The 24,946-nt window shown below is 31.1% G+C and overlaps 1 protein-coding gene across 8 annotated transcripts in view; it reads left to right on the top strand.

Annotated features, from left to right (window-relative positions):
- The window catches only part of LOC139487720 (netrin receptor UNC5C-like), an 80,691-nt gene that overhangs the window by 10,892 nt on the left and 44,853 nt on the right, over positions 1 to 24,946 (top strand). For all 8 annotated transcript variants that reach the window (XM_071272748.1, XM_071272746.1, XM_071272750.1 and 5 more), the window contains exon 2: positions 23,013 to 23,381. In XM_071272748.1, coding sequence (XP_071128849.1) covers positions 23,013 to 23,381 — 369 coding nt within the window. The remainder of the gene's footprint in view (positions 1 to 23,012; positions 23,382 to 24,946) is intronic.

The following is a 24,946-nucleotide window of genomic DNA, read 5'->3' as shown; positions in this document are numbered from 1 at the left end:
CACATTAAGTTTGCACCTGTGTTTTATCAGTAAAAGTGGTCAAATGTTATCAGTTTCAGTGTCACTAGCCCTGTCAAATGCCTCATTGATTTTGACTTTACTTAGCTACTAATTTTGGGTATCATTATAGGTCCCATTGGATTAATGTAGTGTGGTCATTGAATGAGGAAGCTCTCTCTAGAGACCAGGGATTGTTTCAGTCATGTTATTACACTACAGATAGAGAAATGTCCAGGGTATAATCCTAGGAATAGGGTTTCTTCAACTGACAAATATTCATTGACTTTGAAGGATTGCAGTGTATGCCTGCAGTCTTTGATATTTGTGAAAAAGGTTAAAAGTGGCGGAAAAATATCGAACAAATAGTTATTAAGATAGCCTTTATTTAAAATTGTGTCATCTATCATGGCGTTTTTTACAAATGGGGGTGTTAAGTTGAACATCTTTATTTAATAGTTTTTGCATATATTTCAAAGGAATTAAATATAAAGTGATCAATCTGTGCACCTAGTTCTATCAAATACATTTATAAAAGTTAGGTCGAAACACACGTTAGTACATTACTTTTAATGAAAGATGTTTTCATACTTATGCATGTCACTGGATAGATTTGTACAAAGACCCAACAGTGCATGTCTCAGTGAATTAAAGCTGTCACATGAAAATTTATCATGTAAACTACACATATGTGTGCATTATAAACAATGTAACATATGATTGTCATCTCTTTTTAATTAAATAAACATGGCCCAGTTATTTCTTCTCCCACTTCTAAGTCAACATTTATCAATGTTTTCTTTGTCTCAAAGAAAGAACTGAAAAGTTTCTGCACAATTATACACATCATTTGTCAGCAGATGTGTCCGTCCTTATTTATTTTCATAACATCTTTCAACTTTCTCCAGAAATTGACACTTTTACATTTATATTTTTTTTATTATCTATCTGATAATTTTATACCTTAATGGTTGAAAAATTTCTTAAAGCACTTTTGTTACACTTCTAAAAATGAAGCAAATCCATTAACAAGATCAAATACAAGAGCCTTTTGTGTAAAATTTTAGCATTTATATTCCATTTTAAAATAAATAACAAAAAATAGTCATTAATTTTAAAAAGAACATTTAAAACCAGATTAAAAGGATTTTGATTTTAACAAGTTTTATGTATTTTATTTTATAGCACCATAAAAGTTTGTTCAGCTTTTGTTCGACAAGAGCCCTCTTAAGGCAATTTTCTCCAATAAAATCTGTGATTTGAAGGGTCTACAACCTGTAATCAATTAGGTTAGGTAATACCAATGTTTGCCTTTGTCCATTTTCTTGTAGGTGACATAACCAATATATATCCAGGCAATGTGGAGAAAATAGAAAAAGTCTTTTTATTGATGATTAACCAATTTTATGGGTATTTATCAGCTTTTGAAGCTAGTGTGTAACAAATAGCATGATTTGCCATGGGATATGTATGGTCTGAAGGTAAAATCCTTTGATCTTATCCAGGTGAGAAAGGGAAGAAGCTTTGACCAGAAGTGGGGAAAATTTCTTCTTGCTTCAATGCAATTGAAAATGTTCTAAAAACAATTTAGCCTAGATCTTTTAAAGAGATTTCACTCTTGTTTTAGAAACAATTTAGAAATTTGAGCTGCTTCTTTCAAGTGAAGAATTTGTAAGTCTGTGGAGAATGATTTATCGAAGCATAAGTGTCAGATCTTCTAATGATTTTGGTGAAAGTTTGTTTATCAGGCTAACAAATGCAGCTGCATATGCAAAGGGTCAGTAAATTATCAGATTGATGCATCAACAATGCACCAATAATAATGATACTGTATGTTCACAGTGTAATTAGAGAACTTGTAAGTGAAGGTTATAAGCTTCCAGGTCTTTTATTAGTTAGAAATTCTATGCTGTAGATTTTAAGAACACTTTATAATTCCATGAAGCTAAATGTAGTTTTATCTCTCACAAATGCTGTTACGTAAGGTTGGTCTTCTGTTGCTACTTTAAAGAGATATTTTATATGATAAACATTCTCACAAAGACCCCCCAAAAAATAACAATTATTTTTTTTTCAAATTAACTCGAAAACTTAAAATTATTGTTATTTTTTTACTCTGAGGCTGGTATGTGTATTATCAGATCCTGTTATAATAAGAAATCCCAGGGTTTCTTATTTAAAAGCTTGAGGTTAATAACTTGTTGAATTAATTTGTTGACTTTAATTGGTCATTGTAAATGAATCAAATCCCTCAATCTGGATTTAAATAGTACACTGTTTATTTTATGTTTACAGTAGGAATTAGAGAAATAAAAACAGAAAGTCCAATACCAGTCTATACTTATTATTCCTATCATGGAGCTATTAGTTGTAATAAGATTAGTCTGATAAAACATACAGATATAATTGTGTTGTCCAGCCACGACTGGCTCGATTGCTAAGTCTGATGTCCCCATATTGTCTCGGTACATTTCTTAATATTTTACACTTCACTGGAACAAATTTGTTAAATTGAATAGTCATTGGACCAAAATTACATTAATTGTATAAGAAACAATCAATTTTCCTTTATTTATAAGGTTTGTATTTATCTTTTGGATCAATTTCTCATTCGTAAAGATAACAGTCGTGCATTTTTGGGTCTCCACAACTTAAAATTACATTAACCTAGGTTTGAAAAGACTTAACCACATACTTTATCCTTAGCTTAATTTGATGAAATTAAGGCAAATTACCTCAAAGAAAAAAGTACAAAAACAGCAGATAAAGTGAAATGGGTTATTTGAAAGGTTATTTTTGTCATCTGTCTTTCTAATGGCTGTTACATGCTTGCTAATCATTGTGCTAGTTTTGCTAGTAGTGGTATACTGCCTGCTGGTAGAAGAATACATTATGAAAAACAAAGGATATTAGGTATCATAGTTAGTTTATGTATACTATATTGAAACCTTGGCTATTAAAATTTAGTTCTTACAAGAATTTGTTTCCATTTCCCCAATGTTTCAGTTATGTAGCACATCTGTAGCCAAGGGTAAGGTAGGGTTCAATGGGGTTTAGATGAAAACAAAAAAGTAATGATTGACCATTAAAGTCACGATTCAGATGTAAAGCCAGGGCATCATGACCCCCAAAAAACACCCTTTCTAAGATTATATACTGGATTATTTGGGCATCTACAGCAGAATGACAAACTTTTGAGTGTTCTTTATACTATGACAAGTTAGGTCAACCTCTCCTGCCTTCCTGTTCTCACACTTTCTTTCACTCCCTTTTTATATCCAATTTGACAGAACAAAAACAAAGTAATACTTAGTCTTTCATCAGGCCTTCAGGTTTGTGTGAGAAATCTTGCCATAGATCTATTAGATGAGAATTAGGAGGGTTATATCTACCGAAAATGACCCCTTAACTGATCAAGGTCACCATGCCATAGATTACTATATTGATATTTAGTAAGTTACTTGTTTGCCTTGGGATTAATCTGATGTACGGTCTTTAGTGATATCTTAGTCTTGTATCTCTACTATTTACATAGTTTCTATTTCTCATTTCTATCTCTCTGCTGCAGTCTCATCTTATACTGAATTGAATATAACAATCGAGGTTAAACTGCTTTTCAAATGCTTATAATACTTCTAGTTAAAAATGCCTGCTGATTTCAGTGTTTAGAAGGTAAAGAGTAGCAATACAATAGAAATTTTATAAACACCTGTTTCTTTTCTAGTAAGTAAGTTTTTTAAATGATGATTACTTATACTAGTGTGGGCCCTTTTCATTATGCCAAAGTCTTTTTTTGTGTCAATACCAATTGTATTGCTGAGTTGACGCCTCCTCCTCTCCATGTCGTACGCCCAGAAAATTATACCAGTAAAGTAAAATTGTAGGTCCGTATTAAACTTAGGACTCTAATGATTCAAAATTTGAGTTCTATTTTGTATTGAACTATTCTGAGCAGATCAAGGCGTTCCATGTTAGCCTTGCAGGTGCTTGTTCAATGAAAGTGTTTAAAATTGGTTACAGAATCCCGTGCTATTGAGTGCACCATTGACAAGATATGTACCAGGGTATTGTAAACGTTAGGCATAATTATTATGCAACTAATTGAATCTCTAAATAATGAATGAAGTTTTCTGTATTCAAACCAACACCCTTCTTAGGCCAGAACAAACTCTTTTTAAGTTTCATTGACGTTGATTATAATCATTTTTTGTCACTCAATGAAAAAAAATTGTGACATTACAGTAAATAAAACATTTTCAATCTTGATCCAATGTATCAGCATTCAGCATTTTCAACATTAATTTATTGCATCCACATTTTTAGTTCAATGATCAACAATTGCATGAAATGAAACACAGTAATTTTCAAATTTACAAGACTGATGAAGACATGGAACCATAATAATTATTTTTCTTCACTTCTAAGACAATATAACACAAAATATGTTTTCGGTGGCCTTCCTGGTTGCCATTCAGGTGCAATAGTTTAACTAATTTGCACCATCTTGAAAAAATGTCATTCATAAAATTTGCTTGCCATCTGCTTAAACATGAAAGACAAGAGGTTATTTGGTCAAGTTTTCATAATTGTGGTCAAATACCTTCCTTTGTTAGTTAATGACCCTGACAGTCTTCTGCTCTGATATGAACATTTGATAATCTTCAATATTGATTTTTGGATAAAGTTATATTATTATTCTCTCATCATGGATTTTAACAGATTGAAATTTTATCCCTGGTTAATACCTGACATTCTTTGTTTCTTTGATAAAATAGCGGAACATCAGTTCTCAAAAATGTAAACATTGGCCGATATTTTTATAATGTGTGTGGAATTTATACACATGTGGTTTATGAATAAAGTTATTTTTTTGTTTATCAATAAAGATCATTTCTGAAGTACATTGACGAAATAAACATTTATGTATAAGTTTTTTCAACAGGAATCAGATGTTTAATTAGTCCATTTGCTATTTTTAATGGATAAGTATTTAGAAGTGGGTTACACAAGAACTTGCAACAGTTCTGTCTTCCTTAAGGTATATTGTCCATTGATGGTTCATGACCTCTCAAATGAAACCCATATCAAAGAGTTAAGATGATCAGTCTGTCTACCTTACTTTCAGACAGGTATCTTACTTTGAGTACTTTTTGTTATACATAAATATTTCACACACTTTGTACTATCTGTTAACCCTGGATTAAATTACAAGATTGATTTTAATTGCAAGATATGACTTGGTTTTAGTCAATATTGAGTAGCAAGCTATAAAGAAAATCTGCAAATTGCATCCTGGATTAGATGATATAATTTGAGATGAACTGTTGTGCAATGATTGATCACCAATAACTATTTACAACTTTGTCACCTTTTGTTTCTCACTGGACCTGTCAGATAGTCAGTACCATCATGGGAGAACTGAGAAAGTTCACCATCACAGGAACAGATGGTAAGGACAGAAAGTTTTACTGAATGTCACCTTGTATGCAGATTAAATTGAATGTCATCCACATTTAAATTTATCCATTTCTATTGTCAGTGAAAACAATTAGTTATTGATGTATTTCTGCTTGATTAGCCACAAATCATTATATTATAAAGGTTGGATAATCATAAGCATTTATTATGGAAGTGTTTGCAATAACAATTTATCTGTCTTTACCAAACATGTGGATGATATAACTTGGATAGGTTGACACTGAATGCTGTCCATAGTCATACAATTTGGTAGAAGATGACACCTAATGTTGTCCATAGTATTTGGTAAACAAAATCTTAAGCTGAATTGTTTCCTGCACTTTATAAAATGTCAGTACATATTTCTTCTGAGAAGTTTGGTTCAGTTATTCTATATACCTCATTTTTTGTGTTCCAACAAACTTCCCATTGAAAGTTAAAATGAAAGGGTTAAGCTTTTATAAAAATTGCTGATGTAGAAGAAGGCCATTACTTCATCACCATCATAGTGTTCTTATTGTCCAAAAATGTCCTTTGTGTTATTTTTTCTCTGAAAACTCCCAAACCAATATAGTGATGGATCCTTAATTACAAAGTGTCGCAAACTAATGGTAATTTAAGTGATAGTTTTTGAACTGATCCAATCACATGATTCCCTGATGACATAAAGTTGAAGATGAGCTACTATTAAATAAAAAGGCACAATTTCTAATGATGGAAAAAGTTATAAATGATTGATGAGGGACCAAGTGTCTGAGCCTGTTCTAAACATAACAAGTTCAATGGTTCATCTGTTAATGATTTTAGGGTGATCTCCATGCAATAACTTATTGCTACATAGTGAGTACATACTCTAATTTCATATACTCACTAACTGTAAATTAGTATGGTGTTTGTGGAGAGTGAGCAATTAAAGGTCCTTTTAGTATTTGTCTTCAAAGTTGTTGACTAAAGTCTGAAGGAAATATTTATTTTTAAAATGGGTTAAAAATATATTTGAAGTCTCTCTTATAAATCAAAGTTGACATCACCCTTATTGAAAAGTGCATTTACATAAAGTGATTGTATATATGTTGATAAATTCCAATATTTGCTTTTTACATGCACGGAATTAGGGTTGGAGAGTTTTGAATTTAAAAGTTTTCATTTGGAGTGGGCTTGTCTGTCAAAACAAGCTTTTTATGCTAATTTGATAAAAATGATAAATTTGACTGTTTATAAACTAAAGATTAAGCTGGTAAGAGCACACAGTGTTTGTTTACATTAGCTAGGAGGGTCCCAGTAGGTGATTCATGTTCTGGTATCCTGTTGTATTTGTTACCTTTATTTCTGGTTAATTATCTCCTCCTTAATACAATCTCTTTGTAATTAATGTAATGGGTTGTGGACAAACTAATCTGGTCTATAAACAAACCTTATCAGCTGATGAATGTTGGTCAGTATGGATTGACCAGCTGAGCAGGCTGAACTACAGATGGTCAGTTCTGATGGTTTTGTGTCTGGGTTAAGGATTAATTATTCAAACAAACAATTAATTACTGGGATCATTCTTCTCTTGTTGTAGCTCTTTCAGAAGTCTTTAAGTTGTTATTAATTATAACAAAAATCCACAAATGATTCCTTGTCAGGGGTACTGAGGCTGATTGCACAAAACATTGACTCTTATTTTGAGAATATGCAATAAGGAATCCTGGGGAGAACATCTGCATCATTTAAATGTTTAAACCTTTAGCATTATCTGCATCTGAATCTGTATTTTAAGCGATGATGCTTTTTACTCTTCAAAATTAGTTATCGTATAATTGCAATTAATGTTTGCTAAAAATCAAACTTCAGATCATTTTCATTTAACAATTATTTGCATAAATGAATTAAAAAAGTTAATGTAACATTAGTAGCCTTTGCTAATGGTGTCTGATACTTTCAAATTGCCTTTTAACAATAAACTTGTTAATGATTCAGTGAATATTTTGCAACAACTGGAAGATAGGATATGGGGTTAGATATGCATGATATAAGATCTCATGTAAATTAGGTCCTGCTGCTCTTTCAATTTCTAACTGGTAGTTATAAAATGCTGGAGCTATCTGCTAGGACCCCTGACTCTGTCAGCAAGGGATGTTATCTTTCTGCTATCTGCATCTTGTGGGACATGCCTTTAAATGCTAAAATGCAGAGTTTCTGGATTCAACTCTTCTCTGAAAAATGTGTCTTCTCTGAAAATAACATTTTGAAATAATTGTTTCATCCTTGACATCATTGTCAAGTTTGATGGTCGTTGTCATCAAATTATACCTTTTATAGCAGGCAAAAACACAAAAACTGAAAAGAAATACTTGAAAAAGAAAGTTTTTTTATTTTAACCTTGACTCTGGTCACTGATGTAATGTGTATTTGTTGACATCTGACAGAGTTGACAGTGGTCATTTGTAACTTGTGTATTTGATATGGCTGACCATGGACGTGACAACCTCATTTGTCAACCATTTTGGCAGATTATAGTTTGTTAAGTATGTAGATGGATGGAATGATTTACTACAGCCAAACTCAACTTTTGAATACTTCAAAAAGTAGGCCCTCCCTGAAATAAAAAAGAGGAAGTACAATTTTTAACTTTGCAGAGATACAAATTAGTTCTTTGTAAATACTGCACTTTGGCAATACTTATTTGGCAAGTATTCTCAATATATGTAAACATTTGAACCAATAAATGGTTGACTAGTGTATGAATAAAATAAAACGGTTGGGTTTCGTTTTCATGGTAAGTTGGCGTTTTGTTTTTATGGTAAGGTGCAGATTTAAACATTTAATCAGTTGGTAAAAAGCACCTTTAATGGTCTTTTCCATTTGCATACACCAATCAATGATTTCTGTGTCAAACTTTCCATTATAACTAAAACATGGACATACATCATCATAAGATAGGTAGACATCTGAATTGAACATCTTCATCATATAAGTACCTAAGTAATACAGGTGGCAGGTTGTTATCTGGTGTCATCTCCCTTACCTGAACTAAACTTACCTGCACAGGTGTGCAATATCTACCCATCTCTTCCCACCAACCTTACTTATCTTATCTCTAAGTTCATTAATTAACCATTCATTGTATTTAATTATCTACAAACATTTAAATTAGGAGTAAATTACAGCTTTTACAATAATGCTAGCAAGACAAATCTTTGTTTGGCTTGCTTGCTTTGTTTGTATCAATGTTTGCTCAAGCATGGTAATTAAGATAGGCGGGGCTTCAGCTTGCATACATCATACTTAAATTTTATTGGACGTTATGTTGGAGGTTAAGGACACTAAATTTTAAAACATCACATGACACATATTCTCACATGTTTCCTTACCTGTAAATATACAATACAGACAGGATTCTACTTCGTCGAACTTATCTGTTCATTTTCACAATCGTAGAAACGGAAAACATTTTTTTTTCAGAGATCCAACTTAAAGACTGTCGTCAAGCACTTTTAGTAAAATAGCTATTCGAACACACCTACTCTGATTTTGTGATCCATTGGATAGGTATTTCACTTGACCCCTATATTTCATCTTTTAGTACTGTGATTTTTTTTATGTTATAAAGTCAACCTGTAGCTTTGCTATATAAAATGATAGAGTCTGAAGCGAGATGATGTATCAAATACTCTTGTTTTGTACATTTTCAAGACAAAATATTCATCTCAAACACACCCTAACATAAAAAAAGGTGCACTCGATTTTCTCTTTTCAATACAATTGTTTCCCATTTTTTAGAATATTTTCTGGAGTTTCATAATCGAAGGACAGACATGGAAATAACTGACTGAACTAATAGATTGATATGTTATAAAAACAATATTAATTTTAAGTCAATTAATGTTGAAGGCCAGTTTCTCAGCCTCGTACAAGAAAAAAGTGTATTTGTCATGTGATGTTTTAAAATTAAGTGTCCTTAACCTCAGACATATAATGTCCAATAAAATCTAAGTATGATGTATACAAGCTGAAGCCCCGCCTTTCTTAATTACCATGCTTGAGCAATCACTGATACAAACAAAGCAAGCAAGCCAAACAAAGATTTGTCTTGCTAGCATTAATGTAAAAGCTGTAAGTTATGTTGACTTGGGACCTATATACCTGATTGCTTTTGCATAATGAGAGAATAATCATTGTTTATATAATATTGGATTTCATGTATATCTAACATATACACTGTGAAAAAGGTGTATTTTAGTGTGATAAATATATCATATAAGTTGTCGAAAGTTGCCTTTCTACTTTATTGAGATATGACTATTTAAAGCTCAGTGATGCTTAACTTTTTCGTAAAGTGTAAATATTGCAAGTCCCATGTTTTTTTTTTGGAAAATGGGAATTGCAGGACAATATATGCTTTCTGGGGACATGTTATGTTTATATTTTGGTTCACTGTCTTATTAAATTATACCTAACTTGTCTTTGATACATTGAAATTACTTTAAAAGATGCAGGAAAATATTCTTGACTTCTATTATGCTTTGATGTAGTTTCAGTTGAAATTAAACAAGAAAGAGATAGCTGGGGGTCTACCGGTAGATGAATATTTGATTTTGGTAATTAGATCATGTCAGTTGAGGAAAAGTCTTTAGGGCAACAACTGTCGCTCACTATATGGTATGTTCCTATAAGGGAACTTCAGCAGCACATAAGAATAAGCTCTAAATGACGCCAAGAAATGATAAGTTCGAAAAGCCTTACAGTAAAACAGTTTGTTGGCCCAAGCACATTTATACCATATATGCCTGTAAAAGGAAAACACTATCTTATAAGAAAATTGGATTGTTATAGTGACATGATCCTAAAGACTTGATGATAGTGAAAGATAAAAGAGTAACTAAAACTAAAGGATTAAATGACATTTGTTTTGCCCTGTCAGCATGACACAGTTATATTTAGATAAGGGGTAATGACCACCTGGACACAGGAATGTGACCATCAATAAACATTAGTGTGATAAATATTCAAATTGAACTGTTTATCAAATAAATGTATTGTTTACATCTAAGTAATTGATTATGTTATAGATAATTATATACGTAAGTCCTGTATGCATGAAAGTATAACTGTTAAATTTGAAGGAGAGCATTTTACGTACCAATAGTATTGAAACAAAAGAGGGGAAATTACGTTAAAATTAGCATGGCATTGCACATGCTCTGGAAAAAATACTTTATCATTATTTTTATAAATATTAAGGTAAATTTCCTAACATTAATGCTGTCTGGACATTTCATCTGAAGTCTTTTGTGAAAGATCTCCAATCTCTATGGGCTAATACAAAAGTTGTCTAATGGTATGGTATTGTAGTCTACAGGTCAGTGATATTTGAAACTTACAAGTCAAAGAGTGGGGGAGAGATCTTTAGTGTAGGTATTTAAGGATTTACAGGGTATAAGCAATTAGTTGATGATTAAGAGTGCACAACATATGTTGGGTTCATATTATTGGAGAATGTATTGGCAGTTGTATAAATCTGTAACCCCAATCAGAGTAAACATAACTCTATAGAATTATCATACACCAGGCAAAGTTTATTTAGTAGAATTTCTTTAGGTCGAGTGTGTTTTCGTTATTCCAAACTTAATTGTTTTACAAAACATTCCACAAACATATTGGAAATTGATGTTCAATGTAGAATTTTACTGTGGAAGATTTCTCAATGCTTTGATTACAGTATGTAATTCAAATAGCGGTTTCAGATGCCTTAATTCTTTGTAGTTTGCTGTCCCTAAGGACTCAGTAATTGCCATATTTCAGTAAAGCATGATAAGTTGTACCTTGGGATTAATGGGAGACAACAAGGTTCTGGTTTTGCCATTTTGTACAATATCTGCCTGAGTTAGCATACTATATCTACCAATATCGCTGTAATTTGTCAGAAAATATTGTGTAAATTTGATATAAAAGCAGATATAATACTCCAAGAAGGTTGGGATTTCCTGACTTGACTGATTTAGTGCTTTACTTCTTATGTCACAGTGACCCTAGGGAATGGTCATATTTTGCACATTAAGTAAACTAATCTTTATTTCATCATGTTATGAGTTTATTCTTACAAAAATAATATTTATTGGAAAATTGTTTGAAAGATAATATTCTGAAGTAAGCAAGGTCTCTAACTATGTGAAAAATCTAGCTCTTTTGTTTGTTTACAGTAAATAATCTTGCTTATTAACCTTTTTTAATGGTTAAACTTGTGTATTAGTTACAGTTGGTATAGTCATTTTGTCTACACCAAAAGTTGTTAGGTTTAATAGTCACCCGGGAACAGTTTACCACTGACTGTCATCTGACTGGATTCCTGTCTGCTGTTACTGCAGGGAATATTCAGGTACTTATGTATGATATTCTTTTTTACATAGTAAGGTCAGAATTTACCCTGCATCAATGGTTGATAGACATATTTACAATATTTTCCACGCCAATTGACACTAAAGTCACAAATGAAAATACATCTGGACAAAAATCAGACTTTAAGACAATGGGTTAGTGTTTTAGAGTTGGAACTCTTGGCTTTATGTATATATGGTATTGTGATAAGGTAATATCTAGAATGATGTAGCAATTCAAAATGTCTGATTGCAATTTAAATTTTAAGACAATGTTTAATCTGACAGTCTGACAATGACTTGTAAAATGTCACATAGATTTTTACATAACATCTACATAAACATGCTACTGTCAAAACTTTTTGTTTATAAAAATTCCAGATTTGGGTTTATAAGATTTGTTTCTTCAAACCTACAGATGGCTAAACTGAATAGGCATTATATTGATAAGGTTATAAAGGTCATACTGAAATCTCCTAACACTTGATGATGTGTTACAAATATTCAGTGGTTTTGGTCAAAGGACTTTAAATGTTGACTGCCTAAGGAATTGATAGGGGGTAGATTCCATTGAGAAATAGAACAAACGATACAGCCATGTAACTATTAGAGAATCTCTTTGATGTTTTTATGGTTAATTTAAGCAGATTTACATACTAAAATATATTCAGATTCATGTGGTATTCAGGCTTAACATTAATGAAAAACATGTGCTTTAATATCAGTTTAATATACAATTTATTCGCCCAGAACATATCTAGGCAGTATAAAGATATTTTACAATGGATATGTAATAGGTTTTGTCCATAACTGTTAACGCAAGTGCTGCCGATAAATAAGTGCTGTAATTGAAGGGAGGTTTGTGTTTGATATGAACAAGATGGCACAAGTCTGAGAATTCATACAGCACTGTCATACTGGACAATATTACAACTAAGGGTGCAGATTTGATCTTTTGATACAACATTAAGTTTGATAAACTGGAATAATGAGGCCATGCTATCTTTTTATAACCACAAAAAGTTCAAGGCTACATAATACTTTAATTCCTTTCTCATGATAAGAAACAGTTAAAATCTTTGCCATTTTTCTTTCCTCCTGTGAAATATAACAAATGCAATCATTTATTTCAAACCAGCAGGGTCTTCATTAAGACACAACCTCCAACTTGTAGAGGATAAAATCTTTGAAATTAGGTATTATTTAGAAACATTGTATCCCATCAGGATCCTATGTTGATCTGTCAAATTTTGACAAACTGTCATTAGATTTAGTTGTTTCTGGTGTTATGCTAACTTCAGCTCTGGTATCACCTAAATTGAATTTCCTTGTATACTTAGCATTTGTTTCCACTTTGTGAAGGACTATTGGATTGTTTGTGTTGCATTTCTATAAATATTTCTGTGAATTCTTTGGAACTTTGCTAAAAAATATATACTATTTAGCTAAGCAATTAAGATACAAAAATCTACCTATAAATATTTATTGCAAACTTTTTTTTTCTAATGGGGGTCTGAATCAATGTAACAATATCTTGTCTCACTCTCATACAAGTGATTATCAGTTTGATTGTAAGGTCTGATTGAAAACTTGAATAGTATAGTTGTAAAATGGTCATATTTTTGCAGGGTATCTGAGCTGACTATTGAGAATTTCTTTTTTTAACAAATTATGTCGATGTCCACCACTTGCCTCTTGATTCTCTTTTATTTTAGTATTTAACTGTTTTGTAACCTTAAACTTAATTTAATGGTCTGCTGACAATTGCCTCAGTATAAGATTACCCATAATTCCAATCTGCTAGGAGATATAGTCTGCTTCAAAGCAGGGAAGCTATAATTTATCTTGTCTGTCAACATATTTGAATAACCATATTGTTTTTGATATTTCATATTGAAGTAATGAAACTTATATTCAAATTACCTGTTGAAAAAAAACTCATTTATAAAGGTAAAGGTAGATAATTGATGTTGGTTGAAATTGTTACAGATAATCTATGCAACAAAAGAAATGTTGAGTTTAGGTCAATGAAACGGCAACCCAACAACAAATACAAAATAGGAATTTAGATGTCTATTTATTTAAAAAAAAAAAAAAAAAAAAAAGCTTATTTGATATGGAATAAAATAATGAAAGAAGATTGCCAGATTTGAAATGTAAAGTATGATGAAAGTTTGTTTGAACTTAATGTGAAATATTCAAAAATATTTGGGGGTTCTCTAACTCAGAATTTTGAAACAATTCAACATTATTATATGGATAAGGAGAGCTAAGTTTGTTGTGTTGTTGTATAAGTAATAACTTCAGACTAACAGAACTTTCACTTTTACATAGGTAAATATTTTCTTCTGCTTCAGATAATGGGAAAATGCCATTTAAACTAACAAACAATCAAATTTAATGAGAATTTTACAACATATTTATGTTTCTATATAATGGATGGGTATTCTTTAGATAAACAAATGGAATCTTAAGAAAGTTGAAAATTAGATACATCTAAGTAACATCAAAAAATTATTGAAAAGAAACTACCAGTGATATAGATTTGACTAGGACAGTACATGTACTTGGATATAGGATGTCAACTTACAAATCGACATGTAATTCGATGAATAATTTTAGGTTGCGTGCAAGCCAAAAATTTGAGTGGTAAATTTTAAAATGTTTGTGCCTTGAATAATTAGAGATCCCAATCTTTCCAAACACCTCTTTTTAACACAAAGGCAAAGTGGGTCAGACTTTTGTTAGCCATATAAAAGTGGTGTAAAGCTTGTTCAAATGTCTGATTGACTTTTGACAGTAGATAGGATCGTAGCTATTGTTTTCAGTTCACAATTTTAAATAAATTTGACAGTTACAAGTTGAATAGTTAGACAGATCTATGACTTATTAAAGAATTATATATATATTTCATTACTTTTTGGAAGTAATTAATAAACCAAGAATGTGAAAAGACAGTGGAATAGTAATGATAACAGTGTCAAAATGAAATATTTATTTCAGAGATTGTCTCAATTTTTAAACAGTTCTTTGTATTTAGTTTAAGGCGTTGTCATTGTATATTTTAAATTCATAACCAATAAATTTGTAAATCACTCTTTCACTTAAAGTTTGGGAAGGTTGGTGATCAGCCGATATCCACACACCTTAATATATTACTTTTTTACACAAATTTACTTGAAGTTATATCATTAGTATTTTTAATACCTTCATATTTCCTCTTTGGTTTCATGAACCTTTAGGAATTATGGGGAAGGATTCAATCTCGGTCAATATTTTCATACAATATTTTATCTTTAAACGATAAAGGGCAAAGGTTTCAATTTGTTTCTAAGTAAGTGCCGTTTAAAATGTTTACATCTGTCCAGAGGACTTTTATTACACATATAATGCCAGCCAATTTTGAAGTTTCACCATTGATTTGCAGTATCTAAGAGATAAGGGGAGATAATTTATGGTACCATTTATTGACTTATTTTATTACCAATATATATAACTACAGGTCTATAAATTTTTTCCTCAAAACATTAGGTAAACAAGGTCTACTTAATGTTACATATTAAAATCTAATATCAAACAATGAGTGCTTTCTAATCACTTTCCGATATCTAAGCCACATGGCAGTAAAAGGAAGATTTCTTGAAAGCACTTTTCGTAAATTGAGGTCTTTATTAGTTTATGATAAATTACACCTGAACAAACACTAAGGAATATGAACGAACTGTCATAAAATTTATGATTATTACCTTCATTATACTTATTGTATAAATTACAAAAATGTTTATGAATAGGTATAAGTTATGAATCGTATCATTTTAGTCTGAAAATATAGTACTTTTTGTGTGGTCATGAATGTTTTCTGCTTTCTCATATATGATGGGGTCACCAAAGAGCAAGGGCAATTTGATATTATGGTCAGCACATTAACACAGGTTGTTGACAGAATTTGTAGGATTGTTCCTTCTGATAGGGATCAAATACTGAAAGCCAATCTGACAAGTTATTGTACTGTGAATCATTAAAACCCCCTAATACCATTGGCCACAGCAAATGTTATGGGTATATAATAATTATATTCATGTTCACCTGACAGAATAGACCATTATGCATCATCTCACAAACACCTGCTTGACCAATGTTATCTGTCCATCTTGGTGGAAACTCAGTGCTTGAAATTATATTCATTTATAGAATTTAAAATATTTATAAAGAGTTGGAAAAACCCTGTTAGATTGATTCAATAGCCTTTAAATATTATAAAACAGGATCTTGAGTTCTGACAAATTAATAAAGTATAAGTGTTAGAGAGTGTATTATGATCTTATCTGAATATTTAAGTCATCATGATGACCGGTCAGATGTTTTCTAGGTTTTATTAATAGGTATTTCATAAAAAAAAAGTAAACCAAATTTCATGGAACCAAAATAGTTTAATTGAGTTGTAAATTATGGAAAAGATATTAATTAATAGATTTGTTAGCAGTCCTGTTTAATGAAAGGAAGATAACATGTCATCAACAATTATCTCTTTGAATTTATAGAAGAAAAAAAAGATACAAAGCTTCATTAGATAGAGTATGTAAATTGCACAGTAGCTAAAAGGCAATGGCTATTATTTATTGAAAAGATTTTAATTGCCATATTAAAAATGGTGAAAAATAAACAGAATAGGAAGCAATATATCGATTTTAAGGACAATATTATTGGTCTGAAGGATGATTTACTACAAACATTAGGAGTATAAATGAAAAGTTTTTGATAGTAATGTGATAATTAATGAGTAATATTGTGTCAGGGGAATAATTAATTTTCTACCTTCACATGGAAGTTAAACATTAGAAGTTGACTGTGATTAAAGGCAGGATTTCAATAACTAGACTGTGATTAAAGGCAGGATTTCAATAACTACCATGATGGATAGGAGCAGTTATTACAATTTTGGAGATTGGCAGTACAATGTGAAATGGTGGAGAAATAAAGGAAATTGAATTGGTCCCATGAAATTAAAAAGTTATATAAATATTAGACCGGCCTTAATGGACCTATAAAAGGCATCTGAAACAATAAGGAAAACTTTAAAATTGATTTGTATCATGATTGAAATGGAAATGAAGGGTATTTATTTCCAAAGGGATCAATATACATGGAAAACAGTTTAAAAAAAATGAAAAACAGTTTTGATTGTCAGCAGGAAACAGATGGGAAGTTTGAGTTATCAGGACTATACATTCTGTATTAAGCATGCAGTGGAAACTATAAAAAGATAAAATTGGCAAACTATTTGAAAAACAGGTGTAAAATTTTAAAATTAATTCAAATGAATTTTGTCAGTTTCTCAGTGAAATAGACCTTTGAACTGACATTCTCATAAAACTAAAATTATAAATCTCTTTACAAAGATAGGAATAAAACTAAAAATACAAATCTCTTTTGAAAGATAGCAGGAATAAGACTCTGACAATTCAGCTGTTTGATTCTGTTATTCGCCAGAAGTTAAAATGGACAATAAATTCTTGACTCAGTAGGATAGCATTGTTAAAGCTATAACTTGTATATATACTTTTTTTAGTCTAAGACATGACATCTTTATGGTTTCATATACATCATTTCAAGAATTAAAAAAAGCCTGTTTTTATTGGTCAATAATATTTATTGTTGTACCTGATGCAGATAAAAAATTTAACTAAAATGGAAGGTTAATTTTCCCCCAGTGATCACTCTGTCAAATCATAATTAAACCTTTTTTATGTATACTAATTTAAAGTGACAGAAAATAGTCTAGCATTCATTTCCTTTATTACAATGTATTAACAAAAAGTGCAAATAAAAGTCTCAAACAATACCAGACAGGTTAACTCTAAAGATACTTTTTATTCATTCAATACTATAGTCTTTCCTCTATCTGAGGTTCTCCTTTTCAAACAAACAAAAGACATTTAGTAGTAAGAGTAAAAAGCAATGGCTGGCTCAGAATCAAAATGATGAATCCCATAAGGATGATAACGTCTCACTGAAGACAAGTGGTCCTTTTGAGCTAACACACTAGAAAGTCTGTCTAGTTCAAAACAGGGTTTTTACAAATCTCATTAACGCAATAGATATAAAATATTTGCCCCTGGAATTAGCAACCTATAATCCATTGTTTTAATCAAGTTCATCTATTTTACACACAGAAATCACTTTAATAAATCCCTACTATAATCATAAATAGCACTGGAGAACAATCAATGTAGGAACTGTATAGTAAACAGGCGTTTAATCAGAATGAAACATTTATTTTTATCATTTCTAGAGGCTTTCATAGATCTGACTTCCATAATCATTAAAATAAGGTGAGGTATATCTTTAGAAGGTGTTGAAATGTAAATGAAATGCATGATCTGCCCTCCAATGTGGAAGTTTTTTCTTTGGCAATATGATCTTTCGTTTTACAATCCTGGCAACAAGGTTTGCTTGTAATGATTTAATAAATCATTAATTTTTCATCAGACAGATTATTTGTAGTGAAGCACATGTTCTCAGTGTTAATTTAAGGTGTAAAAATAACATGCTACAACAACTTTGGTATAGAGTGCAGTGCTTTTTAATGATTCAATCAATCTTTTGAAATCAGAAAGTGAAATCATTGATGACAATGGGAGATAACTCTCCTATTCTGATGACATATGAAGAGATTAGCCAGTCATCTGTTGCATGATATTACAAAACCATCTGCTAAATAGGAAAATGTGCCAAAATATTTCATACTTTAAATCTTGGTTTAAAGAATGAAATCAATAAAACAACAGAAAAATGATTTTTTTGATAAACACATTTTCACTGAAACTTGGACAATCTAAAAATACCTGATCTTTAATATATTTATTTTGAAAGCAATATCAATTGGAAGACAACATGCTCCTAAAGAGTTCTCTACCAATTTTGTTTGACAAAATTTGATCTATTTTTGATTTGAAACTGTATGTATTTCAAATGATATTATAATGATTGGTAAAGATAGCAAATAGCAAAATTTTTGTCTTTGCCTTTGACTTTCTCAGCTCTTTAGTTTACTCTTCTGAAAATGTTATTTAAGTAGTTAAAAAATGTTTCATAATAGCATTACAGAGGTTATAATTCAGAAGTGATTGGACATCATGATTACATGGCAAGTTAGAAAGGAAAAGCTGGAGCTAATAATTGATTTTACAGTGTTCATTTGTCAATGACATAGGGGGCATGTGTAAATCATTATTTTGACTGCTGTGTTTTGGACAGGGGTTAAACCAACCAGAAAGGCATTCCATTAAAAATATCTTGTGAATGAAATATTTTCCACATTAAAGGTCATTATCATGGGGTCTTTCATAACACACTTTTCTCCCAGAAAGTTTTCTGGAATGGTGGACTTTTTATGGTTGATTTACAAAATAATAACATTGCGGAACTTATTTTTTCTTCAATGTACTCATGTTTTACATATAAAAAGATAATTACACCTTGTTGATGGATCAAATTTTAGAAGCATGTAAGCCATTATCTTATGACCATGTATCTAACAGTAATTTGAGCCTGTCATTTCTGAGTTTGTGAGCTTAACTCCTGCCTGTAATGAGGTGTGTTCTATCTTAATTGACAGTTGTTGCCAATTTTACTGCTGAAAGTCATTGGTTTCATTGTATACTCCTGTTGACTCAACTATTAAAAGCTGGCTGCCACGATTAAGCCATGGTTGCTGAAAGCAGCATTGAACATCAAGAAACAGTCGGACACCAAACAAACAATACACACATACTTGTACTTTTTAGGGACTTCAGCCAAATGAATAAAGTTTCTGTTTCAAACACATTGAATGGCTATGTTGTTAGTTAAGTTACAGTTCAGTCTATTTTATACTCTATTATTAGACTAATGTTTTACTATACACGTTCAAAACAGGATAATGTTCATGCATCTCGGTTGTCTTTCATTTGACATTGAATATTATATTTGTTCTCATCAACAAAAAATAATGTAGTTTTGATTAGTCTACACAAAGACCATGATGATTTTTTGTGTATTATATAATCCCTTGTCTCCCTGCTGATACTGTACTCAGACGGCAATATAAACTTGGTTAATACTACCTAGAAAAGTGTATCCTGTCAATTTGAAGATACATTAATTTTCTCAAATGTAACCTCACTGATCCATTAAAAGTTACTAGTTGTATGACGCAAAGCAGATGGCACAAACACAGTCAATATACTCAAGGAACAAATTGCATTAAGATTCTCGCTGTTCTGTTCAATTTTTCTCCAAACTATTGGCAAGTTATGAGTTTTTTCATCATACTTATTATGTATGCACATAGCTAAAGATAAATGCAGTTTCCATTTTTTAACCATCATGCAGCAGCTGCGAGAATGCGATATATACTATAAAGGGATGATAAATAGGCTTTTTGCAAGGTGAAACAAACTGCTTCAAACATCATTGCAGGCAATAAATAATCTCCGTGGGGGCAAAGATACAAACCATCAAAACTAATAAATTATTAATTTATTTTCCTAAAAAATCAAGAGTGTTTTTTAAAGAGTAATTGATTATTTTTGCCATGGAAAAGACAAATCCTACAGCTTTTAAGTCTTTCCAAAAACTATTGTACTAAAAATAATAATCTCCCGATATTATTTATGTGCCATTTTCAAGCTGAATTTTATCAATATTATGATATTTTTAAGATTTCTTTAAAGACAGTGATAATTGTTTCGATAAAAAGTTATATAAACAGGTTTTTTTATCAACATATAAACGCTTATAGGTTATCTAAATTGCTTTCTTTCTTCTAAATTAAAAACTGCAGAACTCAGCATGTATTATTTGCACTTGCATAAATAATATGTTCCTTTCATACAATTGAGTGCACTGCAAGCATAAGTTCTCATTAAAAAATCTCTTAGGGTTTATATATGTTTCTTCAGCAGCTTCAGAGGCTGCTTAGGGTCTTTTGTAGTATGCCATGGGTAATATTTTATGCTGAATTTTGAAACAAGCTTCGTCTCTCTTGTGACACAATGTGTGATTATACTTTTAAAACTATCGTTGGGAAACTGATATAATTCTATGTATACTAAAAGGATGTATCTGAAATAAAGATTTTTTTTCGTGGGTTTAAGATTTTGTAAATTTTTGTGGTAATTATAAAATTGGTCTTGTTTTAGGCACTTAAAGACAATGATTTAGTGTAAAATTGAAAGAAATAAAAGGAATATTTCGAATTTTTAAAACTTTTTCAAATTTTAAATTCATTTTCTGACCATCCAGCGCCACACTTAACTTGTATACGGAAGTGCTTAGCACAACACACAGCATAACTGTCATTGTATGCATACTTAAGACAGTAATTGATCCAGATCAGATTTTCTAATTCATCTACAATGTATCCATTGGTACAACTTCTGTTCCATTGAATCCCATCTGTATTATGTTTGTAATACAAAAACAAAAATAAAACTGATATCCTTGTGTTTGGCCTAAAATCAGCAAGCATTCTAGTCACAGCTAGATAACTGTTCCTCATTATAGTGTTCATTTAATGTAGAATTAAAGCATAATATTGTGTAAATTTATCATTAGTACAATTAACTACAAATAGTTTGTATCTAAGGCAAACTTATTATTTAACCATCTGGTGTTGATACATGTAGATAGAAGGGGGTGTTAAAGGGAGGGTTTGGATGGTGGGTTAATGTTTTTGAAATTGCACTGCCACCCAGATTTGTGACTTTGTGATTTGCTGATAAAATATGCTTTAACTTCTGATAACTCTTTAATCATATTTGATGATTTATGTCTGGTACAAAACTAAAAAGGTAAAATGCACAAATATACCATAGACATTGTGATTTAGGAAAGTCAGTGGGTTCAATCATAGATGTTGAACCCATGGGGTTATCATAAGGGATCCTGGATGTCCCGGCCCACCCTTTGGTGGGGAAAATTTGGGTTGGTTGTATAGGGAATCACTGAAGCATGACTGGAGCAGGGCCCCCCTTATGAAAAGTTCTGGATCTTCCACTGTTTATACATCTATGGTTCAATTAAAGATTGTTCATTTTCATCGATTTGAACCAATATGAAAGTGAGTAAAATTTTGCAGCTTGAGACTGACTCTAATCAGGGGTAATATTGATGGATAATCACACTTGAATGTGCAATGTAATCTATTGAGAGAATGGGTAGATGATGGACTTATACTGATTCTTTAATTATTATACAGTTCAGAGATATGTGATCAGTAGTGTCTGCTTTTGTTTTTGTCATCAGTCAAGTTATGAATGCTGGCAATACACAAAAGATACTTTATGTAGAGATTAATTAGCAGTAAAGAAAACATCTCTCATTTTGTTGGAGTGCTCGTAACAATTAGAGTTGTAGTTTTTTTTATCCCAGTGTTATATCATTTCTATATCTCCTATTGCAAACAGAATAACTCTTCTGTAAGAAGGTGCATAGTTAAATTGCCAGGAATCATGGGAAGAAAAAAAGTTGATGAATTGTAATCTATCAAATTGTTTGTGTTACGTAAAGCTGTAATTGTTATAAACTGAGTGAGAATAGCTCCATCGCAAGATGTTTTGTATTTTGTAGAGTTGTAAACATGGAAGTTTACCATTATACTTCTATCATGGGTTTAATGCAGGAGAAAATATTGGCAATGGTTCATGTTTTCAAGCAAACAGAACAATCTCTGTAAAAGAAACTAATTATAAAAGTTAGAAAGGATGAATTAGTAAAATTTAGAAATTAAAAGGGGGTGACTAGGATTTTAATGGCCTGATTTTTCATAGGATTTATGTTTATGAGTATTTTGAAATTGTGGTAGAATTAAAAATAAAACCCATAAGACCTTGCAGTTAAAAATTTGCAAGTACATGTCAATTATAAGTTTAGACCATAAACTCATAATTTTGCAATACTACTTTCACAGAAAGAGACATTCTTGAAATAAACCCCCCCCCCCCCCCCCCCCCCCCCCCACTAAAGAATTAAGATGAAACCAAAACCTCTGAATCTTTAATAATTGATGAAAGTTATATTAATTTTGAAGTAGATCTGAAAGTTATATTAATTTTGAAGTAGATCTGAAAGTTACAAATATATTTTACATGTTGTTGCCAGTTTGCAATTGATATTGAACTTTTTATATTCATAGTCTACATTTTTCTGTATTTTCAGATCTTCTACAAACTGCACTTCTAAGTAATGCTGGAGACTCAAGAACACCAGTATTCATAGAAGAACCAAAAGATCATTACTATATCGTCAAAAATTTACCCATAACTATAGAATGTAGAGCCATAAATGTAGTACGGATAGGTTATAGATGTGCTGGGCAATTTCAATTACATGAGCGAAAACGGGAAGAAGTTGATGAAAAGTCTGGAGTCAAAGTTGTGATATCAACATTAGAAGTAACGAGAGACGAAGTGAAAGAATATTATGGCAGCAATGATTTCTGGTGTGAATGTCATGGTTACTCGACACCTAAAGTGTTTGAGGAAGAGGGAGACATTGTCAGCAGCAGAGGGATAGTGGAAGTTGCATGTAAGTAGTTCAAAGGGATATAACTCTTGTATAGACCTTCCTAGGCTTGATAGCATTTGTCACACATGTTACATGTTTTCAAAGATGACTTAAATCAATTGTCCATATTTTTCACTGGGATTAGTAGCATTGTCCCCATTCAGTCAAATTTATTGTTTGGTCTGATCAAGCAGATGGTATTCATTGTTATGAAATGATAGTGAAACATTTAAAATAATAATCCTAATAGTGTAATTACTTTTAAATCACCATAATTTGATTTTTACTGATTTATCAAATATGTATATCTATAAAAATAATGAAATTTATGGTACAATCCACGACAAGTTGTCTCCATTAGAGAAGGATTGTAGGAAGTGTGTCCCGACTGTTAGGTATTGCTGCTGGCCATAAGGGGACATAACCAACCATCCAGTCTACGTTTGATTGATTGATTTGTTCACATGGTGGTATGTTCCCTGTAGTTATTACAAGTCAAATTGTCACATATCTACATATATAATTATTAGTAATCACCCAGATTCTAGCCCTTTACCAAATATATATTTTTTATGAGACGTAACTGTTCTTTATCTTTAACATTCTAAGAAATAATTATTAATCAAAAGTCGTTTGTTGTTGGCAAAAAACTCAGAATGTGTATGAAAAAACTCAGATATGTTTCTTTTGGAAATTATATATGTATGTGTTAAACGAAACCTGTCCCCCCACCTATCATAAACTATCTGATGATTCATTGGACTGTAAGAATTTAATTTGTTATTAGTTTTATGTATGATAAGCACAACTTACTTAGATTGATGTTAAAATGAAAACTTAGATAATGTTTCGATAAAAACTAGTCCCACTTGCGTATATGTGTAGTCGACCAAGTTTGAAATTTACATATTTCAGTTTTTAATTAAATCTCTGTAGTCAAACCTTACATATTATTTGAGTACAGTGTGAAATCATCTATAAAAATTGCACAAGTTGTAAAAATGAATGTGTCAATGTTCAAATATGATTGATGTGTGAATTATCGTTACATGTAAAAATTGTCAGGTTAGGGTATATGTTGTCGAAAATGACATTACAAATTAACTTCTTTATCTTTATACTTATAGTATTTGGTATGCATGAAATTTACACCAATAGTCTGGTTTCTTGTGTATATAAAGATTGAGGATTTGGTATTCATGAAATTTACACCAATAGTCGCGTTTCTTGTGTTAAGATTGAAGTACCTGTCGTTTTCATCTTTAATTTCTATGAATAGTCATTTGCATAAGTTTGGAAACTTGTCAGAATCGTATTTTTCTGATCAGTTTTAGAGTTAAATAATCTAATTTCAAAATGAAAATTAATAGAAAGTAATAAAATCTGTTTTGTTAAACTCTTTGAGAAAATAAAGAAGATTGAAATTTGTAACAGACACAATAAAAATCTAAATGTATTAAACATTTACTGCATTGCACCACTTTCAAAATATTTACATGAAAGTAAAAGAATTAGGTGAATTTGCCAAACCATTTCTAAATGTATCATAACATTATAGTTTTGGCATCATTTTAATACAAGAAGAT

The sequence above is a fragment of the Mytilus edulis genome, chromosome 9 (genome assembly GCF_963676685.1).
Source record: "Mytilus edulis chromosome 9, xbMytEdul2.2, whole genome shotgun sequence".
Lineage (NCBI taxonomy): Eukaryota > Metazoa > Mollusca > Bivalvia > Mytilida > Mytilidae > Mytilus > Mytilus edulis.
Note: the sequence above shows the minus strand (reverse complement) of the source record. Positions and strands in the feature narration are given on the sequence as shown.